The sequence below is a fragment of the Oncorhynchus gorbuscha genome, unplaced genomic scaffold, assembly GCF_021184085.1.
Source record: "Oncorhynchus gorbuscha isolate QuinsamMale2020 ecotype Even-year unplaced genomic scaffold, OgorEven_v1.0 Un_scaffold_1543, whole genome shotgun sequence".
In the NCBI taxonomy this organism is placed as follows: Eukaryota; Metazoa; Chordata; class Actinopteri; order Salmoniformes; family Salmonidae; genus Oncorhynchus; species Oncorhynchus gorbuscha.
In genome coordinates this window covers 9854-28475 of record NW_025746289.1, presented here as the reverse complement: position 1 = coordinate 28475, position 18622 = coordinate 9854, and the positions used below count along the sequence as shown (strand labels likewise).

The 18622-nt window shown below is 42.3% G+C and overlaps 1 protein-coding gene across 1 annotated transcript in view; it reads left to right on the top strand.

Moving 5' to 3' along the window:
* Positions 1-18163, top strand: part of LOC124023207 (kinesin heavy chain-like) — a 107162-nt gene extending 88999 nt beyond the window's left edge. Inside the window, exons 17-23 of the mRNA XM_046337743.1 lie at positions 876-1064; positions 6515-6632; positions 6867-6931; positions 7233-7342; positions 11479-11580; positions 15810-15870; positions 17493-18163. Coding sequence (XP_046193699.1) covers positions 876-1064; positions 6515-6632; positions 6867-6931; positions 7233-7342; positions 11479-11580; positions 15810-15870; positions 17493-17576 — 729 coding nt within the window. The 3' untranslated portion in view covers positions 17577-18163. The remainder of the gene's footprint in view (positions 1-875; positions 1065-6514; positions 6633-6866; positions 6932-7232; positions 7343-11478; positions 11581-15809; positions 15871-17492) is intronic.
* Positions 18164-18622: the final 459 nt, after the last annotated feature.

Here is an 18622-nt window from a genome sequence, read left to right as displayed (position 1 = left end):
CAAGAGAGCACTTCACACCAGACGTCCCAAGAATATTGCTGAACTGAAACGTAATGTAAAGAGGAAGGGTCCAAAATTCCTCCTGACCATTGTGCAGAAAACAGCTACAGAAAACATTTGGTTGAGGTTATTGCTTTCAGAGGGTCAACCAGTTATTAAATCCAATGGTTCACATACTTTTCCCACCCTGCACTGTGAATGTTTACACGGTGTGTTCAACAAAGGCATGAAAACGCATAATTGTTTGTGTTATTAGGTTAAGCAGACTGTGTTTGTCTATTGTTGTGACCTAGATGAAGATCAGATCAAATGTTATGACCAATTTATGCAGAAACCCAGGTACTTCCAAAGGGTTCACATACCTTTTCTTGCCACTGTATCTTAGTCATTGTGATCTAAAAGGCAAACGTGATCCAGTCAGCACTCCTGATATACTTTCTGAATACAGGCCCAGATAGGCACATCTATCTCTCATTTTATGATTTTAAGAGTTCATCTTTTTCTAGTATTAAAAACATTACTTTGAAGTTTCACTCCAAAAGGCCCTCAGCGGAAGTACAGCATGCCAGTTGTCAGGGAGATCACCGTTGTCATATTTAGATGGTAATTGATGTGGCGTTTGCTAAATGATCTGTAATATAATGGATGTTTGTTTTTACAAATAAACTGCAGAAGTTTTTCTCTTTGCCTCATTCTCTTTCTTTCTGTCTTTCATTCTCTCTCCTACTCTCTGTTCAGCTCTCTATCTCCTTTTTCTGTCTCTCAAATTCAAAAGGCCTTATTGGCGTGGAAAGTGTAACCATATACATTGCCAAAGCAAACAAATAGGAACATATTGAATCAATGATAATGGTAATCTTTGTCTCTTCCCCCAGCCGATGGAAATAACAGGTGCGATCGAGGAGGAGTTTACGGTGGCACGTCTCTACATCAGTAAGATCAAGTCGGAGGTCAAGTCCATGGTGAAACGCTGTCGTCAGCTGGAGAACCTTCAGATGGAGTGTCATAGGAAGATGGAGGAGACGGGAAGAGAGCTGTCCTCCTGCCAACTCCTCATCTCACAGGTCAGGGACAAGGCATACTCAGGGTACCTTTTAGTATGCAGAAGAATCAAGGGTATACTAGAAGTACATTTGAAGAGTTTATTTCCAAAACGCCATTTCTACAAAAAAAACATATATTTGTGTATTTTTCACTAGAAATTATTGCTAATGTGTCATGTCTTGTGGGGTATGAATGGGTGTCAATGCCTCTCACAAATGCAAGTAGTGTTGAAGTCAGTCTCTCCTCCACTTTGAGCCATTAGAGATTGACATGCATATTATTAATGTTAACTCTGTGTACATCCAAGGGGCCATCCGTGCTGCCCTGTTTGGAGCCAAATGCACATTTCTTTGTGGCACCTGAACACACAACTGAACAGTAGTCCAGGTGGGACAAACTAGGGCCTGGAGGACCTGCCTTGTTGATAGTGCTGTTACGAGAGCAGAGTGCCACTTTATTATGGACAGACTTCTCCCCACCTTAGCTACTGTTGTATCAATATGTTTTGACCATGACAGTTTACAATCCAGGGATACTCCAAGCAGTTTAATCACCTCAACTTGCTCAATTTCCACATTATTCATTATAAGATTTACAGTAGTTGAGGTTTAGTGAATGATTTGTCCCAAATACAATGCTTTTAGATTTTTGAAATACTAATTTATTCCTTGCCACCCATCCTGAAACTAACTGCAGCTCTTTGTTAAGTGCAGTCATTTCAGTTTCTGTAGTATCTGACGTCTATAGTTTTGAGTCATCCGCATACAGAAACACACTGGCTTTACTCCACGCCAGTTGCATGTTGTTAGTAAAGATTGAAAAAATGAAGGGACCTAGACAGCTGCTCTGTAGAATTCCTGATTCTACCTGGATTGTCTTGGAGAGGCTTCCATTAAAGAACACCCTTTGTGTTTTGTGTGATGAGGTGAGGGATGGGCAACACAAAAAATCATAACTCATCAGGAGGGGCCACAGTGGCTCAGAGGTCTGCATCCCACATCCATCTCCACGTATGCAGTCAGAGCCGGCCTTTTGGGGGCCCTAAGTGAAGATTTGTTGGAGGGGCCCATCCAACTTGCTAGCAAAAGAAGATACTAAAATGTTATAACATTATAACTCATTTCCTGAAATTCTACACATTTTGCCTTAGGTTGGAGAGAACTGTTTGCAGTTTTTCATATGATATCTGAGTGAGAGTGACTTTTGACCGGTTGCAGGCCTACAAAAGGGGGGCCGCGGGCTGCATGCGGCCTGCCAGTTACCTATCCCTGATGTAGGCTAATCTTTGTACTGTAGTTGCTGCCATAGCATAGCCACCAGCCAGAGTTGCTGAAAAAACACCACTACTGACTGCCTGTCTGCCTCGTCAATGTTTGCAATGATGAAAACATAACATAAAATTGCTAATTAGACTTTTTGTCTGTGTCTTGCTTGTGTTTGATATGCTGCCTAAATGGCTGCATGTAACTTCCCATTTGAGTTTAGCATTAAGGAAAAAAAACTCTGTGAGTATGTACAAACATGTTGAGCATACTCTCCGTAGCCAATGTGAGCAAGACCTTTAAAAAGGTCAACATTCACAAGGCCACCGGATCAGACCAGGGGTGTACTCAGAGCATGCGCGAACCAATCGCACTCCACACTGCCCTTTCCCAACTGGACTAAAGGAACACCTACAGTTCAAGTCAGAAGTTTGTTACGAATCCCTTTTGGCCCGACAGTCTAGGGGGGATGGTAATGAGACCCGTAACATAACTCATGCAAATTATTATTGTGACAAAGTAAAAGTGTGCACGAAATAACCACGACAACAGAAATCTACCGTCAAACTCTAGGTTTATTTATAAACACACGGTAATGGGGGGGAGCAGGAAAAGGGGCTGAGCTGGACCCAAGGAAAGAAACAATAAATATACAAAAACACACCCCTAAGCTAGACTAGCCTACTTTAACAACAACTAACTAACTAACCAAAAATACAGTGGGTGGTCTGCCCAGTTCTAACTAGTGTATTTAACAAAGTTCACCTACGGGTAGTGTATGCCCATGGGCGATTTGTCTTGGTTTCCCCTTTTTCCCACCAGCAACAAACAAACACCATAACCAAAAACAATACTCACAGGTGATGACAAAGTGCTATGGAGGTGCTTTAAACAAAAGAGAGGTTAAGACACAAAGCGAGAGTGAAACACAGAGACCTACAGACATGGCATTTACAGAGAGATTGAGATGAGCTGAGCTGAGCTGTAGAACAAACTATAGGGTTTTTAAACCATGGGGAAGGAACTGTGATAGGTCAGGAAATAGGAGGAGGTGTGTCTTCTGATTGATGATTGATTGTTGACTGATTGGGGAGTGATGGTTTTCACCTGTGAGGGGAGAAGGAGAGAAAAGAAACACACACACAGGATACACACACACACAGGATAACTGTATCCGTAACACTCCCACCCTTAAAAGAGCAACCCTAGGGGTTGCGACTACAGTATTCCAATGAATACTTACAACAACAACAAAGCAACCACATTGCAAAACATACAACAATCATTTCCACACACGAGACAAAGCATCTGCCAACACATTATCTCAACAAAAACTGGTTACCCGATTTTGTCTTCGGTAACGGTCCGACACAATCAACCACCACATGCTCGAATGGTTCACCTATGACAGGTATGGGACAAAGAGGAGCGGGAGGAATAACCTGATTTGGTTTTCCTGTTATCTGACAGGTGTGGCATGTCCGACAGAACTGAGCCACATCTTGTTTTAAACCCGGCCAAAAGAAATGTCGAAGGATCCGATCATAAGTTTTTGTGATTCCTAAATGACCAGACCACTGGTGATCATGAGCAAGGGATAACACATTTTGTCGAAAGGCTGTAGGAATCACTATTTGGTAAACAGCATTCCAATCTCCATCCGCGTCAACATGGGATTTCCATTTACGCATGAGGAGATTACCATCAATGAAGTAAGCCACGTTCTTCTTCTTCACATCTTCCAATGAGACAACACTAGAAAAACATTTAGCAAGCTTGTTGTCAACCTTTTGGTTAGCAATCAGCTGCTCACGAGTGACTGGTAACTGTATTGCATCAGCAATAAGTTCAACGTTCTTTGATTCTTTCCTGGGCTGTTTGTCAGAGGTGATCAGCTTCTCAGAGGTATCACACAATCCATCCTCTTGATCAACCTCTTTGAACAGAACAGTGTTCGACAAATCTATCTCGTCACCCTCTTGTAGTGCCTGAGCACGAGTGACAGCACAAGCGGGGAACACATGTGGATAACTCTGTGCCAGCTCATTCGAGAGAGAGTGGTCACTTTTATCCAATACTTCCAATACGGGTACTACCTTTCCTCCGGCAATATCGTTACCCATTATAAAGGTCACACCTTTCACTGGCAACATAGGACGTACCCCCACTCTGAATATTCCACTGATTAACTCAGAGTGTACATTTACAAAGTGCAATGGTACTGGGACAAAACCCATTTCAATACCCTGCACTAAAACACTGGAACCACAGTATGTATCGTCAGATAAGGGCAACACATCAGACAATATAAACGACTGCGCCGCACCAGTATCTCTAAGGATTTTAACCGGTCGTTGAGATGCTTCGTCATTCGTTAGGGACACAAACCCCTCGAAAATGAATGGTTCATAACGGCGGTCGGGGACTGAGACTTTCAAACTACAGTTACCCTGAGGCACCTGTTTTGTTGCAGACCTCACAACCGTACGAATTAGAGCAACACCTGTTGGTGGCTTGGCACGAAGAGGCATCCCTTGTTTGCGTTTAAGCAGGAAACAATCATTAATCATATGTCCTACTTTATGACAATAGAAACAGGGACGCTCATTCTTCTGACGTGCTTGATATACTACTGCTGGCCGACTAGGGCTAAAGGTAGGAAACTCAGTGTGCTCTACTCTCATACACTTCGGTTGGAGTCATTTAAAAACTCGTTTTTCAACCACTCCACAAATTTATTGTTAACAAACTATAGATTTTGCAAGTCGGTTAGGACATCTACTTTGTGCATGACACAAGTAATTTTTCCAACAATTGTTTACAGACAGATAATTTGTCACAATTTCTTCCGAAGTCGGTCCCTCTCCTTGTTCAGGCGGTGTTTGGCGATCGACGTCACCGACCTTCTAGCCATCACTGATCCATTTTTCATTTTCCATTGGTTTTGTCTTGTCACGCCTGGTTCCAATTCCATCAATTACATGTTGTGTATTTAACCCTCTGTTTCCCCTCATGTCCTTGTTGGAAAATTGTTTTGTTTGTATGTGATGTGCATGTTAGTGTTGGTGTGCGGCAGGTTTTTGTACCCACTTGTTATTTTGTACATTTTTGGTTGTTTTGGAGTTGTCAGCATTTATTAAACAATTCCGTTTATACCAAGTTCGTTCTCCTGCGCCTGACTTCCCTGCCACCAACACACACCCCTTACATAATTGCACTTATAATTCACTGTATCACAATTCCAGTGGGTCAGAAGTTTACATACACTAAGTTGACTGTGCATTTAAACAGCTTGGAAAATTCCAGAAAATGATGTCATGGCTTAGAAGCTTTTGATAGGCTAATTGACATCATTTGAGGTGTACCTGTGGATATATTTCAAGGCCTACCTTCAAACTCAGTGCCTCGTTGCTTGACATAATGGGAAAATCAAAAGAAATCAGCCAAACCTCTGAAAAGAAATGTATACCTCCACAAGTCTGTTTTTTTTATTTAGTTTTTATTTCACCTTTACTTAACCAGGTAGGAGAGTTGAGAAAGTTCTCATTTACAACTGCGACCTGGCCAAGATAAAACAAAGCAGTGCGACAAAAACAACACAGAGTTACACATGGAATAAACAAAAATACAGTCAATAATACAATAAAAAAAATATATATACAGTGTGTGCAAATGAGGTAAGATAAGGGAGGTAAAGGCAATAAATAGGCCATAGTGGCAAAATAATTACAATATAGCAATTAACACTGGAGTGATACATGTGCAGAACATGAGTTTGCAAGTAGAGATACGGAGGTGCAAAGTAGCAAAATAAAATAAATAACAGTATGGGGATGAGGTAGTTGGATATGCTATAAACAAATACTCTACATGTCAACCCCATGCCGTGATTAGACAGTGAAAACACACCAATCTTTTATAAGTTCTTTAAACAATCCAAGGTAATTTACAAACATTTCTGAAAATGGATATATAGCATTTGGGAATGAAACTCTTCATTTAGTCTGAGTGCACCTTTCAGCTTATTCTGGAGCGCTTAGTCATTCAAGTGGAAAGCTAATTTGCTCTGATGCCAGATGTGTGCATGTTACCTTATGCTTTCATTCAAGTATCTTCCTGCACTTCATCATCTTGTTTAGGGTGTGAGGTTGATTCTCATTGGTCATAACATTGGTTGTAATCATTGATTGTGTTTTATGTGTGTGCAGCATGAGGCGAAGATCCACTCCCTGACAGAGTACATGCAGAACATAGAGCTGAAGAATAGACAGCTGGAGGATAACTATGACTCTCTGAGTGAAGAGCTGGCCAAACTCCATGCCCAAGGTAAATTTGACATCCCAATGACTACAACATAATGCAGTGCAGTGTTAAACTGAGTTTTAAACTCCAGGTGCAAAGTAAAACTTCTGGCCCAGGGTACATGACTCAATGACTGACGCTACAATTAGTGCAACACTGTGTATGCATTCCAGCGATGCTGAAATGATGAGTGAAATGACAGTAAAGTGACTTGTTTGTAGGCATACGCTGAAATGCAAATATTTGTGTGTGTTTCAGAGAGCATGTCAGAGGTGACAAAGGGAGAGAACCAGGCGGACATTGAAGAGTCTGCTGATGTTAAGGTAACTATGCTTACTGACTATGTGGCGGAAATTTTAAAATTATCATTATTCAATGTATTTTGTGGTTTAAACGCTGTGTGTGTGTGTGTGTGTGTGTGTGTGTGTGTGTGTGTGTGTGTGTGTGTGTGTGTGTGTGTGTGTGTGTGTGTGTGTGTGTGTGTGTGTGTGTGTGTGTGTGTGTGTGTGTGTGTGTGTGTGTGTGTGTGTGTGTGTGTGTGTGTGTGTGTGTGTGTGTGTATGCATGTCTGTCTGCCTGTGTTTGTGTGTGAGTGCTTACTGTCTGTTTCTCTCCCTATTTCAGAGGGCTCTGGTGCAGCAGATGGAGTCTCCCCGTGAGACGCACCACAAGCAACTGGGACGTCTCCGAGACGACATCAACGAGAAACAGAAGATCATTGACGACCTCACTGAGTCAGTACCTCTCTCCCCTCCATAACCCTCTATTCCCCTCTCCCCCTCTACTCAGATATCCGTTTGTCACTCTCTCAACCTTCATCTCCCTTTCACTGACTACCTTCCTCTCCACCTCTCTCTCATCATCTTCTTCTCTTGCTCCCGTTCCCTCTTGTCATGACGTGACTATCACTAACCTGATGACTGTTATTTATAAAATCAATTAACTATGTTTAATTTTTACTCAATTACATTGATCATGTAGCAATTAAGGAATTTGGGGCACCACGGGAAAGTTGTTTAACAAGTTACTATCTCCCGACTTAAACTCTAAAGATATATAGATATTGCTTACATCAATCATTACCTCATCAGTCTCATTCCGAATGTCGCATACATCAATACACAAATTGGCTTAATTATTTATTTACTAACTAACTAAATAGTAACACAGTAGACACATACACATTTACATTAACCTCTTGCTCCTACCTGACACGCAGGCGTCCCATCTAGACATCTGGAAATGCAAATGCGCTACGCTAAATGCTAATAGTACTAGTTAAAACTCAAACGTTCATTAAAATACACATGCAGGGTATTGAATTAAAGCTACACTCGTTGTGAATCCAGGCAACAAGTCAGATTTTTAAAATGCTTTTCGGCGAAAGCATGAGAAGCTATTATCTGATAGCATGTAACACCCCAAAAGACCCGCAGGGGACGTAAACAAAATAATTAGCATAGTCGTCGCTACACAAGCCGCACAAATAAAATATAAAACATTCATTACCTTTGACCATCTTCTTTGTTGGCACTCCTAGATGTCCCATAATCACTATTGGGTCTTTTTTTCTCTCGATTAAATCGGTCCATATATAGCCTAGATATCGATCTATGAAGACTGTGTGATAAACATAAAAAAATAGCGTCTTATAACGTAACGTCATTTTTTTAAATTAAAAAAGTCGACGATAAACTTTCACAAAACACTTTGAAATTCTTTTGTAATGCAACTTTAGGTATTAGTAAGCGTTAATAAGCGATCAAATTGATCACGAGGCGAAGTATATTCTTTAGCTGTCCGTCTGGAAATAATGTCCGGGTAAATCTCAACCAAAATATCCGGTCGGAGACTGGAAGAACTGCGCTGCCTTGCGTCTGTTTGGCCAAGAAACAAATAGTAGGCAAATGACAAGACTCGAGACAACGTGTGGAAGCTGTAGGTATTGCAACCTCAGCCCCATTAAATGTGGTTCACCTTTATCAATGGGTTCAAGTCGCGCATGGATATATTTTTCCATTTTCAGTGATCAGATTTTCCTGCACTTTTCGATGAAACGCACGTTCTGTTATAGTCACAGCCGTGATTTAACCAGTTTTATAAACGTCTGAGTGTTTTCTATCCACACATACTAATCATATGCATATACTATATTCCTGGCATGAGCAGCAGGGTGCTGAAATGTTGCGCGATTTTTAACAGAATGTTCGAAAAAGTAGGGGGTAGGAGTAACAGGTTAAATAAAAGTCCCTAGTGGACTGACACGATATGACGGCTTGTTATACAATGGAAAGGGGGTGGGGAAAGATAAAGAGAGACAGAGACAAAGAGAGTCAATTTATCGTAAATCATTTGGAAATTACGCTTCAAGTAACCAGAATACTTAGCACCCTAACCACCGCTCATTCGGATAAGAAATGCCATATACTGTATTTATGCGTAGATGTCTTTCTCTGTTGTCTCTCTGTTGAAACCAATTGATCCGTCTATGGGTAGCGGCTCGCTGAGAGGCTCTGATTGTCCACCTAAGGTCACAATGTCCTTCTTCTTTGTAGAGCTTCTCTGTTAGTAGAGTGTTTGTTGGAACTGAGACTTCAGCTGCAGACTGTGAACGTTTCTGGTCTCCTAGGTGAGGTTATCTTCTTTTCTAGTGTTGAGGTTGTAGCTTCAGTTTCTCACTATTTCAACGTGTAGACTGACGTCTCACATCTTTTGGAATCAATGGTTGATTATTCAGGGTTCAGCTCCCAACCACTTTACATGCCAGTAGTAACCCGGCAATGTACAGGTATCACCATTTTCTGCCGGGTAGCCACCGCTCCACGCTGTCTGGTCTTGTAGTTTTAACCATTCGTGACGTGGAGAAAAATGGTTTGTTTGGCAAGAGTCTCTCAGTAACAAAGGAGTTTCAATATTCCAATACTGCAGGGCAAGGAAGAGAAAGTTCATTCTCTCTAAATGTACGACCCAGTGTTAAGGTGTCAAGACCGGCACAGCCCCCCCCTCTTCTGTGGGAGACAGGGGGTCTGACTATCTTAAAGCATTTGCCTAGCTGATGGGTCCTTTGTTCCACTGTCAGGAGAGCCACGACACTTCTCTCCTCTCCCCCTCTCTCCCTTCGATTCCCTCTCATTGTCATTCTCTACTCTACCTCACAGTGTCACCTCACGACATAGCCTGCAAAATGTACTGCTTTGTGTGATGACCTCTGTGAATCAGTACTTTCATCTCCTTCTTACTGTCAGCCTCTACCCTTGTCATGCTCTGTCACGCTATGTATCTGTACTGTTGTCCTCTCTCCCTCTCTCCTCCCTCCCATTGCTCTTACATTACATTACATTTGTCATTTAGCAGACGCTCTTATAAAGAGCGACTTACAAATTGGTGCATTCACCTTATGACATCCAGTGGAACAGCCACTTTACAATAGTGCATCTAAATATTTATCTAATATCTACCTCCGGAAGGTGGTGATTGACTCCGCTGTCCTGGCGTCGTGAGGGAGTTTGTTCCACCATTGGGGAGCCAGAGCAGCGAACAGTTTTGACTGGGTTGAGCGGGAACTGTACTTCCTCAGTGGTAGGGAGGCGAGCAGGCCAGAGGTGGATGAACGCAGTGCCCTTATTTGGGTGTAGGGCCTGATCAGAGCCTGGAGGTACTGAGGTGCCGTTCCCCTCACAGCTCTGTAGGCAAGTACCATGGTCTTGTAGCGGATGCGAGCTTCAACTGGAAGCCAGTGGAGAGAGCGGAGGAGCGGGGTGACGTGAGAGAACTTGGGAATGTTAAACACTAGACGGGCTGCGGCGTTCTGGATGAGTTGTAGGGGTTTAATGGCACAGGCAGGGAGCCCAGCCAACAGCGAGTTGCAGTAATCCAGACGGGAGATGACAAGTGCCTGGATTAGGACCTGCGCCGCTTCCTGTGTGAGGCAGGGTCGTACTCTGCGGATGTTGTAGAGCATGAACCTACAGGAACGGGCCACCGCCTTGATGTTAGTTGAGAACGACAGGGTGTTGTCCAGGATCACGCCAAGGTTCTTAGCGCTCTGGGAGGAGGACACAATGGAGTTGTCAACCGTGATGGCGAGATCATGGAACGGGCTCTCTCATTGTCATTCTACCTAACCTGACTCACAACCTTACCTCCATCTGTAGATTTCTGTGCTTAGTGTGCTGGTTACAAAGATCATTGACGACCTCGCTGAGGAGGTACCGACCTCTCCCTCTCTTTGTTATGCTCACAGTGTTATCTCAGTCACAAGATAGCAGCTGTGCTGCTGTGTGACGCCCTCGCTGTCAGTACCTTTATTTTGTTATTCTATACCCTACCTTTCATCCAACCAACATAGCATCTGCCTGCATATTTTAACACGCCTATTTTAACAAAGCACCACATGTTGAAAAATCACCTATATAATATCTAAATGTCTACCCAGAATCTCAGCCTCAGCCTTATACTTTCCTATCCCATTTTATTGTAAGAGCATAGCAAGTGTATATCTATTCCACAGATTTATATATTCATTATATACATTTTAGATATAAAATCCAACATTTTGTCCCATTTATGACCATTTCATGACCATTTTGGAAGTAAATGTACTTAAATTGTTGTTAAGTTAACCCCCTAGAAGTGTATTAACATCAGATTGTTCCTTACAGCATCTACTCTCTCTGTCTTTGCCCTCTCTCCACCCTCATTTTCACCCTCCTCTCCTGTCTATCAGTCATAACCAGAACCATTTCCTCATAAAATGGGATCTAAACGTATGACATTTGTGGTAAAGTTAACCCCCTGGCATTCTAGACTAGGAAGGCTACACCAAACTGTTTCTCATATATTGTCCTCCCTCCTCTTCTGTCCTGATCAGTCGCAACCATCGTCTTCATCTGGAGTTGGAGCGGCTGAGGAGCGACTTTGACCGTCTTAGGAGTCAGGAGCACCACAAGACACTGCAACTGGAGGAGCTGACGTAAGTCACACACACCGTCTCAGGAGTCAGATGACCCTGCAACTGTAGGAGCTGACGTGAGTCTCTTTTAGACCATCTCAATTCACTCCATACACTTTTATACTGGAGCCATATAGGGTTCGTCGGTTTGTCCCCATAGGCAAACCCTTTTTTGTGCTAGGTAGAACCATTTGGAGATGGTTGCGCCCTCTTGACAAAAGTGGTGGTATTGTTGTTCCATGTCAAGTCCTCGGTGATGTGGACGCCGAGGAACTTAAAACTGTTGACTCTCTCTACTGCATTGGATCAGGGCACGTTCCTTCCTCTGCTTCCTGAAGTCAACAATCAACTCCTGTGTTTTGCTGATGTTGAGGGAGAGGTTGTTTTTCATGTACCACAATGCCATTTCACTTACCACCTCCTTATAGGCTGACACTACACTCGTAGAAAAAATATGCCCAGAGGATAGAAATGACGAGCGGCACAGCCAGGACAAATATAATTGGATTTGTCCCTTTTCTTCTTCTCCTACATATTCTGCTCTGTTTGAACTCCTCTCACTCTCTCATTGGTGCGCTAACACTAAGTCATAGGTGCACTCTAAAAAAATGTCATAACTAGAACTATACAGCGTTCTTCGGTTTGTCCCCATAGGGGCACCCTTTTTCGTGCTGCGTAGAACTCTTCTATCTAGAACCCTATATGTAAGGTTCTTCAAAGAACCCCTGCATATGATTCTGCCTAGAATACTCTAGGAAAGGTTCTTCCTGGAACCCTTTATGAAGGGTTCTACCAATAACCATTTTATCTTTGGAGGGTTCTTCCTAGAACGGGTAGAATCCACCTTCCTTAAGGAATCTCTTGGTTTACATCACGCCTGCAAGTCACATTATGCTGGCTTGCAAGGTGATATGTAATTCCTATTGGAATCCAGCAAGAGTTAGGACAGCCGACAAGTGCTCTTGTAACGCCAGGGTAGTGGGTTCGATCCCCGGGACCACCCATACGTAGAATGTATGCACACATGACTGTAAGTCGCTTTGGATAAAAGCGTCTGCTAAATGGCATATATTATATATTATTATTAAGTGGAATTGTTAATCACACCCAACCTGCTTTCAGAATGACTACTAGGGTCGGGAAGATTAAATACTGACATTACCTCAATCATCTAAACTGGACCAACCATCTCAGTAACAGATGCAACACATCCAATTGCTAACAGATTGGATTAGTTTAGAAAATTAACAGATTTGATTAGTTACCCTAAGGAAGGGCTTAGGGCCTTCAGTCATTTACTAGGGTGGCTGGAGTCTTTCACCATTTTTAGAAATGGTGAAAGACTCCAGCCACCCTAGTCAATGACTGTTCTCTCTGCTACCGCATGGCAAGCGGTACCAGAGTGCCAAGTCTAGGTCCAAAAGACTTCTTAACAGCTTCTACCCCCAAGCCATAAGACTCCTGAACAGCTAATCAAATGGCTACCCAGACTATTTGCATTGCCCCCCCCCCCATTTTATGCTGCTGTTTATTATCTATGCATAGTCACTTTAACTATACCTACTGTAAATGTACATATTACCTCAATTACCTCGTCTCACCACTGCCCCTGCACATTGACTCTGTACTGGTACCCTCTGTATATACGCTCGCTATTGTTATTTTACTGCTGCTCTTTAGTTATTTGTTACTTTATTTTTTACTTATCTATTTTTTACTTAACACTTATTTATCTTAAAACTGAATTGTTGGTTAGGGGCTTGTAAGTAAACATTTCACTGTAAGGTCTACACCTGTTGTATTTGGCACCTGACAAATACAATTTGATTTACATTTTAAAAACTGTGTTATTTATCTTTGTGTGGCATAAAATTAATCAACCAATAAAAACCACAGATATTACAGTAAAACGAACAATTCAGAAAATTTTCCTGCTATAGATCATGCTGGGAAATATTATATTTGGTTCTATGTAGAAACCTTCTGGCCTTCCAAAGAATCCTTACTTCCTTTCAAATAACTTTCTTCCAAAAACAGTTCTTAGGATGTTAAATGTTTTAGTTAGAACCCTTGAAAAAAAAGAGATATCACACCTAACTCTGGTTGTTAACATCAACACTGGGGTTACACCACCGAGTGTTAATTTAACTCTTCACAGAGTTAATTCACCTCCTGAATCAACACTAGGTAACACTGGCCAATTTTCTGTGTGCCAGACAATGCACTGTTGTTTCACGGTTCTTAGGATGAAAAAGGTTGAAGGTAGAACAAAGAACCCTCGTATTCCAAAAAGGGTTCTTCAGATGAAAACGGTTGTTGATAGAACCCTATAACTCCACAAATAACCCCACAGTCTTAGCCCTACAAGGCCTTTCACCTGAAATAGGCAAGCCGGCTGCAGCACAGAGTGCAATTTACTTGAACTTTGAACGCAGCGTCGCTGACTTGGCGCCTGGCACCTGGCGCAGCCGGTTGGTTCACTCTGCACCTCTCAAGGGAAATACCCTTAACCCTTACAGATCAGTAAACATTGAAAGGTTATGGCCAGGGGGGTAGGGAGCGAATTGAGACCAGCTGTTTGTTTATTTACCATTACGAGACCACCAAGAACCCTTAACATTTAGCTGACTGAACATGCTCTGAGTCGCACGCACGCATGCACCCACGCACTCACGCACTCACGCAAGCAAGCAAGCAAACAAACAAACAAAACAAAACATGCTCTGGGACAAGTTTTTCAGAGTTTTACATTTTTCCGACAATTGTTTACAGACCGATTATTTCACTTATAATTCACTGTATCACAATTCCAGTGGGTCAGAAGTTTACATACACTAAGTTGACTGTGCCTTTAAACAGCTTGGAAAATTCCAGAAAATGATGTCATGGCATTAGAAGCTTCTGATAGGCTAATTGACATAATTTGAGTCAATTGGAGGTGTACCTGTGGATGTATTTCAAGGCCTACCTTCAAACTCTTTGCTTGACATCATGGGGCAGTCAAAAGAAATCAGCGAAGACCTCAGAAAAAATATTGTAGACCTCCACAATTCTGGTCCATCCTTGGGAGCAATTTCCAAATGCCTGAAGGTACCACATTCATCTGTTTAAACAATAGTACCCAAGTATAAACACCATGGGACCACGCAGCCGTCATACCGCTCAGAAGGAGATGCGTTCTGTCTCCTAGAGATGAACGTACTTTGATGCGGAAGGTGCAAATCAATACCAGAACAGCAAAGGACATTGTGAAGATGCTGGAGGAAACAGGTACAAAGTATCTATATCCACAGTAAAACGAGTCCTATATTGACATAACCTGAAAGGCCGCTCAGCAAGGAAGAAGCCACTGCTCCAAAATGCCATAAAAAATACAGACTACGCTTTGCAACTGCACATAGGGAAAAATATTATTCTTATGGAGACATGTCTTCTGGTCTGATGAACCAAAAATATAACTATTTGGCCATAATGATCATCATTATGTATGAAGGAAAAAGGGGGAGGCTTGCAAGCCGAAGAACCCCATCCCAACGATGAAGCACGGGGGTGACAGCATCATATTTTGGGGGTGCTTTGCTGCAGGAGGGACTGGTGCACTTCACAAAATTATTGGCATCATGATGAGGTAGGAAAATTATGTGAATATATTGCAGCGACATTTCAAGACATCAGTCAGGAAGTTAAAGCTTGTTCGCAAATGGGTCTTCCAAATGGACAATAACCCCAAGCATACTTCCAAAGTTGTGTGAAAATGGCTTAAGGACAACAAAGTCAAGGTTTTGGAGTGGCCATCACAAAGCCCTGACCTCCCATAGAAGATTTGTGGGCAGAACTGAAAAAGTGTGTGCGAGCAAGAAGGCCTGCAACCCTGACCAAGTTACACCAGCTCTGTCAGGAGGAATGGGCCAAAATTCACCCAACTTATTGCGGGAAGTTTGTGGAAGGCTACCCGACACGTTTGGCCCAAGTTAAACAATTTAACGCCAATGCTACCAAATACTAATTGAGTGTACGTAAACTTCTGACCCAGTGGGAATGTGATGAAAGAAATAACAGCTGAAATAAATAATTCTCACTGCTATTATTCTGACATTTCACATTCTTTAAAAAACTGACCTAAAACAGGAAATTTTTCTGGGATTAAATGTCAGGAATTGTGAAAAACTGAGATGAAATGTATTTGGCTAAGGTGTAATGTAAACTTCTGACTTCAACTGTATTTATTTGCTCCTTCCACATTTTGCCAGATTTATTCATGAGCGCCACGAGCAGTCAAAGCAGGACCTTAAAGGACTGGAAGAGACTGTGGTGAGTATCTTTCTCCCTCACTCCCTCTCACTTTCGCTCTCTCTCTGACATTCAATTTAATCCACTGTAGATCACAATTCATGAATGCACCTCCTCTTTTTTCCTCTTTCTCTCTATTTGCTCACTCTTTGTGCAAACCTCTTGTTTTTCTCTCGCCATATCTCCTCTCACCTCCCTCTCTCTCTCCAACCCTCCATGCCTCTATCCCTTCTTCTTTCTCACTTTCCTTTTCTCTCTATTTCTCTCTCTCTGTTTCTCTCTCTCTCTCTCTCTCTCTCTCTCTCTCTCTCTCTCTCTCTCTCTCTCTCTCCAACCCTCCGTGCCTCTATCCCTTCTTCTTTCCCCTTTCATTTTCTCTCTATTTCTCTCTCCCTCTCCCTCTCTCTCTCCCTCTCTCCAACCCTCCATGCCTCTATCCCTTCTTCTTTCCCACTTTCCTTTTCCCTCTACTTCTCTCAATTAAATTCAATTCAATTCAATTCAAGGGCTTTATTGGCATGGGAAACATTACATTTACATTTACATTTAAGTCATTTAGCAGACGCTCTTATCCAGAGCGACTTACAAATTGGTGCATTCACCTTATGACATCCAGTGGAACAACCACTTTACAATAGTGCATCTAAGTATTTTAAGGGGGGGGGGTGAGAAGGATTACTTTATCCTATCCTAGATATTCCTTAAAGAGGTGGGGTTTCAGGTGTCTCCGGAAGGTGGTGATTGACTCCGCTGTCCTGGCGTCGTGAGGGAGTTTGTTCCACCATTGGGGAGCCAGAGCAGCGAACAGTTTTGACTGAGCTGAGCGGGAACTGTACTTCCTCAGTGGTAGGGAGGCGAGCAGGCCAGAGGTGGATGAACGCAGTGCCCTTATTTGGGTGTAGGGCCTGATCAGAGCCTGGAGGTACTGAGGTGCCGTTCCCCTCACAGCTCCGTAGGCAAGCACCATGGTCTTGTAGCGGATGCGAGCATGTGTTAAACATGTGTTAACATTGCCAAAGCAAGTGAGGTAGACAACATACAAAGTGAATATATAAAGTGAAAAACAACAAAAATTAACAGTAAACATTACACATACAGAAGTTTAAAAACAGTAAAGACATTACAAATGTCATATTATATATATATATATACAATGTACAAATAGTTAAAGGACACAAGATAAAATGAATAAGCATAAATATGGGTTGTATTTACAATGGTGTTTGTTCTTCACTGGTTGCCCTTTTCCCGTGGCAACAGGTCACAAATCTTGCTGCTGTGATGGCACACTGTGGAATTTCACCCAAAAGATATGGGAGTTTTTCAAAATTGGATTTTTTTCAAATTCTTTGTGGATCTGTGTAATCTGGGGGAAATATGTCTCTCTAATATGGTCTCTCTCTCTCTCTCTCTCTCCAACCCTCCATGCCTCTATCCCTTCTTCTTTCCCACTTTCCTTTTCTCTCTATTTCTCTCTCTCCCTCTCCAACCCTCCGTGCCTATATCCCTTCTTCTCTCTCTCTCTCTCTCTCTCTCTCTCTCTCTCTCTCTCTCTCTTTTCTCTCTCTCTTTCTCTCTTTCTCTCTCTCTCTCTCTCTCTCTCTCTCTCTCTTCCTGTCTTTTTCTCTCTCTTTATTCCACAGGCCCGTGAACTCCAGACCCTGCACAACCTGCGGAAGCTTTTTGTTCAAGACCTCACAACTCGAGTCAAAAGGGTACGTGAGTAAAGGACGAAGAGAGGGAGTAAAGGAGGGAGAGGAAGACTCCAAGCAGAGATCTTACCGCTCAGATTTTTTTTAAAACATGACTTAAAAAACATCAGCTTATGTTATGCAATATTAACCAGTTAAAAACAGTTATGTAGCAATGAGGTTTGTGCAGTAGGCCCAATACATTATCTCTGTATATTGGCTAAGCTTGAATTGCCCTGTCAATGTTGTTCTTCACAGACCATTTTTTTATTATATCATTTTTTTTAGGTGTATGATCACACTGTATAATTTGTTGTATTACACTGAACAAAATATTCTGTAAGTGCAACATGCAACAATTTCAAAGATTTTACTGAGTTACCGTTCATATAAGAAAATATGTCAATTGACATTAATTCATTAGGCCGTAATCAATGGATTTCACATGACTGGGAATACAGATAAACATATGTTTGTCACAGTGCGTATGCACTCCTCTTCAATGTCTTTGCAAAGTTGCTCGATATTCGTGGAAACTGGCACATTTTCAGCTTCCAGGGATTGTGTACAGTCCCTTGCGACATGGGGCGGTGCATTATTATTCTGAAACACGAGGTGATGGCGGCGGATGAATGGCACAACAATGGGCCTCAGGATCTCATCGCGGTATTTCTTTGCATTCAAATTGCCATCGATAAAATGCAATTGTGTTCATTGTCCGTAGTTTATGCCTGCCCATACCATAAACCCACTGCCACCATGGGGCACTCTGATCACAACGTTGACATCAGCAAACCACTCGCCCACACGACGCCACACACGCGGTCTGCGGTTTTGTGGTCGGTTGGACGCACTGCCAAATATTCTAAAACGATGTCTGAGGCGACTTATGGTAGAGAAATTAACATTAAATTCTCTGATAACAGCTCTGGTAGACGTTACTGCAGTCAGCATGCCAATTGCATGCCACCTCGAATCTTTAGATATCTGTGGCATTGTGTTGTGTGACAAAGCTGCACATTTTAGAGTGGTCTTTTATTGTCTCCAGCACCAAGTGCACCTGTGTAATGATCATGCTGTTT